This window comes from Pempheris klunzingeri, chromosome 3, assembly GCF_042242105.1.
Source record: "Pempheris klunzingeri isolate RE-2024b chromosome 3, fPemKlu1.hap1, whole genome shotgun sequence".
Lineage (NCBI taxonomy): Eukaryota > Metazoa > Chordata > Actinopteri > Acropomatiformes > Pempheridae > Pempheris > Pempheris klunzingeri.
This window is the reverse complement of record NC_092014.1, coordinates 22,077,727-22,084,597: the sequence shown is the minus strand read 5'-3', so window position 1 is coordinate 22,084,597 and position 6,871 is coordinate 22,077,727. Positions and strand designations below refer to the sequence as shown.

The 6,871-nt window shown below is 44.5% G+C and overlaps 1 protein-coding gene across 1 annotated transcript; it reads right to left on the bottom strand.

Moving 5' to 3' along the window:
- Positions 1-2,870: 2,870 nt before the first annotated feature.
- Positions 2,871-4,833, bottom strand: inab (internexin neuronal intermediate filament protein, alpha b). Its single transcript, XM_070828497.1, has 3 exons — positions 3,787-4,833; positions 3,280-3,404; positions 2,871-3,147 (listed from the first exon to the last, which is right to left on the bottom strand). The coding sequence occupies exons 1-3, from the start codon at positions 4,831-4,833 to the stop codon at positions 2,871-2,873; spliced, it is 1,449 nt and encodes a 482-aa protein (XP_070684598.1).
- Between the last annotated feature and the right edge of the window lie 2,038 nt (positions 4,834-6,871).

Here is a 6,871-nt window from a genome sequence, read left to right as displayed (position 1 = left end):
TAATTTCATTTACCTTAAAGACTGATTCTCCACCTGGAAACAATATCTTATCTTAACCTATAATAATACAGCATAATTTATTTGTTCTTCATATTTTGTATCATTAATAGCAACTATGGATTAATTACATGTAGTTGAGTAAAATATATAGTAGAAAAGTAGTGGAGTAGAAGTATGAAATAGTATGAAAAAGAAAAGATACTCAAGTAAAGCATAAGTAGTACTTATAATGTATTATTATTATTATGTGATGTTGGCTATGGAATAAACACAATGACATCATGCACAGCCTCTATAATGTCAAGTCTTTATTGACATGGTGTCACACAGCAATACATAAGTAGTACAGTAAAGAGAATAGCATGTCAACTACATTCAATCCCTATGCTTTTCTAGTCATGGTAGCTCTATTAAATGCTAATAAAGAGAGAATAATGATTAAGCACCCCAATGAACAGAATCATACACATCACACACATGGCCAGAATAAAAGCTGCTGGTGTTTTAAGGCATTTTACATCCTGCAGTATTTGTTCTACGGCTACATCTTGATTGTTGGTTTTGGATTGGTGATGTACTGTATTATCAGAAAATAATTGATTATTTGCCATGACATGGTGTTGCCTGTGCACCTAGAAAAGTTTGGCAGTGCTGTAAAAGTTGTAGTGACATTTTTTTTTTCTTCGGACACCAATGAAAACTCTTTTGGTTTACAGTTTAAAGATAAAGGCTTGGCATTTGCAACCATGAACCGTCCATCCATTGTTATAGCTGTATGCTGCTTATGTTTCTAAGTTCTTGTACATCTGAGATTTTTCTTCTGCTTTACACAGAAATTCATCATCAGTTAAATTGAAATGCCCAACTTTCGGATTTGCTGCCCCACTACCCACCCCCCAAATGATTCCAGTTATGATAGGCCACTGTGTAGAGATACAAACACACTCACTACAGTACTAAGATACTTATCACCAGCCTCAGGTAAAACAACAGGAACCCGATCCAGAACAGTCTGCCGTACAATCAGTAGTTTTTTTGTTTTCGTCGTGAGTGCAGTTTGTCAGGGCGTGGGTCGCTGTGACCAGCAGCAGGACAATAAGATAGCTGTGTTAAAGTTGGCAGTGCACAAGCAGAAAGACAAGCTACAAGTCTCTCATACCGAAGGACTTCTAGAGGTGAGGTCGTACTACAACAGACATTTTATCCAGTCATGGCCACAGTTATAAGGAGAGAGGTCAAGTTGTTCCAAACGCATCATGGTCTGGCAGCTTCTGACTGAATTTGCGATGTGTTTTTGAGTGCTGATGGCATCGGTTTTCCTCTGGCTGGGTGATATGGTATGGATTCTGGGGCTCAAATGTGTTTCAAGCTTCAGCGATGGCACATGGGAAATGGTGTTAAATATGCATACAATTCACCACACCCAGATGGATCGTACAGAATCTCATTCATTTGTGCTGAAGCGTCTCAGTCTCTAATTGACCGGACTGTAACAGGAGAAAAATCTTTTTCCTTAACTTTCCCTTTTCACCGTATCCCTCACAGCACATTGTGCAAACTGGTCATCATTATCGAATTAGGTAGTTCTGACATTCCTATATAAGTGCCTTAAAGAGCTCTTCCCTTCTTATCTTCATAGAGAGATATGTATCCTACCTAACGCACATCCTAAGAGTCTTCAAACCTAGCCTACGGGCTAACTATCACAGGTCTATTACAGTTAATAATGAGCGTTGTGCATGACGATGCTCAGCATGGTCGATGGTGGACAAGAAGGCATGAGCCGATCCAAATGGTGTTGAACGAGCGATGGGCCGATGGATTCCATGCAAGCATGACATCTACATACACCATGCAAATTATACTCAATTAATACATCTGTTTTCTTGTTAGCTTCAAATCTCATTTAAATAGCCACAGTGATTCAATTTTGAGAGTGAAACCTGACTGGGAAGTTAAAAACGATGATGTTCATCATCTTCCATACTGTTGTCATGCAGAGCTGGTTGAACCGCAGTCAAGCCACTGATGCACCAACTGTGATCATAAGCAGACATGTCGCTTGTGAAATAATCCATTTTTTTTAGTAAAGAGGCTCGACATAATGCCTCAGCAAGACACTACTATATATTCTGGTTAATTCTGGCTTCTTCGCCATTTGTGTAAACTGTGTACTTCTGCACTAAACTGTCGTTAGTATATCAGAAATTACTTTATTTGCATTGTATAAGTGGATGCACAAAGAGTAACCGACACCAGCTGATGTGTTTTGAATCTTTTGTCCTTTAAGGTAACACTCGCACACACATGCTTCCACTGGAATGTGTTGAGAGCATCTGACAGCTTGTGGTAGTGGTGAATGAGACCAGAGTTATCATCTACTGAGTGTCAGTGTCACATATTGATGCAACAATAGCCCAAAGTGTGAAAGCCCCATTGAATATTATATGTTCAACCTCTGAGAGAGATGCTACCTAAGTGCTTGTAATGGTTTGATGCTGAGTGTGTGAAGGAGAAAGAGAGAACAGATGTACCGTGGGTTTGTATAGAGTGATGGTTACAGTAGAGTTATAATGGATCTCCTTTGGGGGACACATGTGGGGGGCAATGGGGACACGGGAGAATAAACCCATGTAAAACAAACATCTGGGTCCCACGCTCTACACACTTGTGGACATCCAACACACAATAATTCAGATGACGATCTTACTGCGCTTATAATAGGAAGGCAAAGCTATCATCTCAGATCCCCACAAGTGCTCAAGTGCAAAGGCTCGTGTTTGTTTTAGGGTGGGGAATGGAGAGAGGTATGGGTTTGCGGGGTCGAGGGGAAGCATCAGGGGGGTCAAAAACAGGCTTACAGTAGACTCTTAGTTTTTCTGATTGGTTGGAATATCGCTGCCGTCTTGCTGCTTCTCCATCTTCTTGGTGGTGACCACTGTCTCCTCGTAAACTTCACGCTGGGACGCCTTGCCTCCGGACTTGCTCTGCTGCTCCTCGTCCTTGGTCTCCCTCTTGGAGCCCTTGCTGGAGCTGGTGTAAATGCGGGACTGGTAGTTGTAGCCCTGCCCAACACCTGCGCTCATGGAGGTGCCGGGAAAGGAGATCCCGGTCCCGATGCGGGTCTCCTCCCCTTCCAGTAGTTTCCTGCATAGAGGGAGAAGACAAAGATGTTTGGGGGTGTGGGGTGGATAAAGGTTCATACTCGGGAAGAGCAATAAATAAGGAAGAGAGAGAAATATTCCCCAATAAAAACCTGGATCTTAGTGGTTAAACTACCTGTAAGCTGCGATTTCAATATCCAGTGCCATCTTGACATTCAGCAGGTCCTGGTACTCCCTGAGGTGGCGAGCCATCTCGCTCTTAGTGGTCCTCAGCTCGTTCTCCAGCTCTGCCATGTTGTCCTGAGGACAAAATACAACAGGGGGAAAAAATGATATAAACAGTCTGCACTCCTTGCAGAGGAGAAGATCTGTCAGCCTGCACTCTAATTTGTGTAGCTGGGAAATTAAAAATATGAGTATAAAACAGGCTGAAATGTTTGTCCTATAAACATATCCTCAGCTGGAGTCAAAGGCAACACTCGCTCAGAGCACACACACTCAGTGGGCGTTGTCTGAGCGCGCTGTCCCACAGGAGAAGGTTTCAGCACCACGGACAGAGCCCCCCCCCCCCCCCCCCCAACAACAACAGCTGCCCCTCATATTATTACTGCTCTCACATCCACTTCTTAAGACACAGAAACACTCTCGATAAGCCATTAACAAGTGGTTAAAATGCGTTTACCTGGTAGTTTCCAATCTCCATACTGTGCCTGTCCTCCATCTCCCGCAGCTGCTTCTCCAGAGACTCGTTGGTCCCCCTCAGACTCTCTATCTCGATGGTCTTGGACTGCAGCTGCCTCCTGAACTCGTTCATCTCCTCCCTGCTGGCGCGGATGGCCTCGTTGCTCCGGGTGGCCTGCTCAGACAAGTCGGCGAACTTGCTCTTGTACCACTCTTCGGCGGACTGCAGGTTCTTGGACGCCATGGACTCGTACTGGCCTCGGATCTCTTTGAGGGCGGAGGTGAGATCCGGCTTGGCCACCTCCATCTCCACAGACACCTGGGAAGCCTGGATCATGTCCATCAGCTCGGCCACCTCCTCCTCGTGCACCTTCCTGAGGAAGTTGATCTCGTCCAGCAGAGATTCCACCTTCTTCTCCAGGTCCAGGCGCACCATGGTGGCATCATCCACGTCTTTCTTGAAAGCCTTGAGGGTGGCCTCCGCCTCCTCCCGGGCACGGTACTCCTCTTCGTATTTCCCCCTGAGTTTCTGCAGGTCGTCTTCAATGCTGTCCCTCTCGATCAGAAGCTGGGACTTCTCCCCGTTCAGCTCGTCGACCTGGGAGCGTAGCTCGCGGATCTCTTGTTGGTAAAGCTCGGCCAGGCGGGACGGCTCGGTCTGCCGCTGGCGCAGCGCAGTCAACTCCGTCTCCAGCACTTTGTTGTGCTGCTCCAAGTTGCGCACTTTCTCGATGAACATCGCAAAGCGGTCATTAAGACCCTGCATCTGCTCCTTCTCATTGGTGCGGATGATTTTGAACTCATTGTTGAGGACGGAGCTCTGTGTCAGGTCGAAGGTCTCCAGCGGCATGGACTGGAAAGACCGGCCGGACTTTCTGCTGTACGCGCCCAGGGATGAAGCGCTGCTCCGGGAGAGAGAGGAGGACCGGTAACCTCCGCGTGACGACACGTTGATCGAGGTCCGCGATGGGGAGGACGAGTAACGGGGAGAGTCCCCGAAAATCTTCCGGTAGGAGGAGGCGGAAAAGGCTTCAGATCCGTAGCTCATCTTGGCGTGTATGGAGACAGAGCAGAGCAGTGGGCGCGCCTCCTTTATATATAGGGGGACCAGCCCAATCACTAATTAATGCCCCGTTTCAACATCCGGACTCATTCGCTCCACATGAGGCAGGTGGCCTGATGTATGTTTGGATCACTGCTGAATATTGTCCTTGAGAGGAATTTCATCAGTTAGGATCCGATAATCCTGACTTTAGTCCAGATGTGGACACTGTCCTTTGCGCGGTGCGGATGGAGCTGTCCTTTTTGGCGCAGTGGTGATGCGACAGTGTTTGATGGCTTACTGCACATTTACAGTTAAAAATATAACAATATTGAAATGCTCTTCCAGAAACAAATTTTTATCGTCTGGTGTGAAGAGACATTGAGGGTAAGCTGAAGGTCAAGTTTACCCTCAATGTCTCTGTGGCTAGTTACCTCCACCTCGCATCCAAATTCACATCAGGTCTACGGGTGCACAGTGGTGATTTTAAGGCAGGAGGATACTTCAGAACTTTTCTCCTATTCTGCATAGTTGCAACTGGTGGCTGACACCTAACAGTGTTCCTCAAACACTGCAAACACTACAGTGACACCATGCGCAAAATCTCCCCTTCACAATCTGTAGTTTCTCTCTGATGACATGAGGACCTTAAAAGCTCTAGGTCACATGAACCATTTTGTACAAAACATTTTGGTTTTACAGGTTTAAAAAGATGTGACCTTGAAGGAAAACCTGAGTTTTGTACCTCTTCTCCTCAGACCTCTGCTGTGACCGTGAGGTTGAAATGGTTGAATTTTCAAGAAGAATAGTTAGTACATGAATATAAATTAAAGTGGTTTGACCCTTATGTCATTGGTTTGGTGTGTCTTTAGTTTTGTTCAGCATCCCACTGACAGGCCTTTGCTGCCCTCTGTTGTCAAATTGCGGCACACTGCAGCCACAAGTGAATATTTAAAATGTAGCTTAGGACCACTTGGTACTAAGTTGTTTAAATACATAACCTATAATAGTAAATGCAGCCTACAGGCTACTGTTGCTGTTGCTGACCTGATCACAGAGAAATTGTTGAACTGAGTCTCAAAAAGAGAAGAAGAATGGGGCAAAGACGAGCCATCCGCCTAAAAACACACTAACACTCAAACCATCTCGTCCTTTTCAGGTGCCAGAACAGTTCATTGTTAAAACTGTTTACTTGAGGAGCTATATATATATATGTGTAAATATAATATACATATAAGCTGAACGACACACATTATATCTTTATGCAGAATGTTAATTCATATTCATGCCCCACGAGTGCCCCGGGGATCTTATTTGCCTTTCTTGTGAAATCTGTGCTGATATCAAACACGTTTGTAAAGTCTGTGAAACAAGTAAATGACGCCCTGCGCGCTAAAGTAAACCATCCTGGGGCAGGAGAGGCACGCAGTTATAGTGACAATGTCAACGGAAAGCCTTCCCATACTGAACAGGAGAAATGTGGGATTCCTCTCAGATGTCGGTCTGATTAAATTAGGATACGAAGGTGTCCTTGAATTAAAAAGTGTGGGAACCTAAATGGATGGAAGTAAAATACATTTTCCCAGTGCAGTAGCTACAGTGCAGTCAATAAATATTTGGACAGACACATTTTTCTGTAGTTTTGCATTTGAAGTTGTTTAGATCCGTGGGTAAACAGCCTCACAGTCATTTTTTTTTTTTTTTATCATCCTCTTCATTTCACTACAGTGTGGCGGGACAATGACAACATGCTGTTTACTGAATATAGATGTGAACAGCTGACAGTCACAAGTTGAAGTCATTGTTTCATTTCAGATCCACACCAAAGAATGTGTTGTGTCTTTGGGCTGCACTGTCAATGCTCTAATGGATTATTGCCACTGTTTTACATCCAGTAGTGAAAAATAACTCGATTTACTCAAATACTGCACATGAGTACACTTTTTAGGTACTTGTACTCCTCTTGACTATTTCCATTTTATGCCACTTTATACTTCTACTCAACTACATTTCAGATAGTATCAATGATCTTTTTACTCCACTA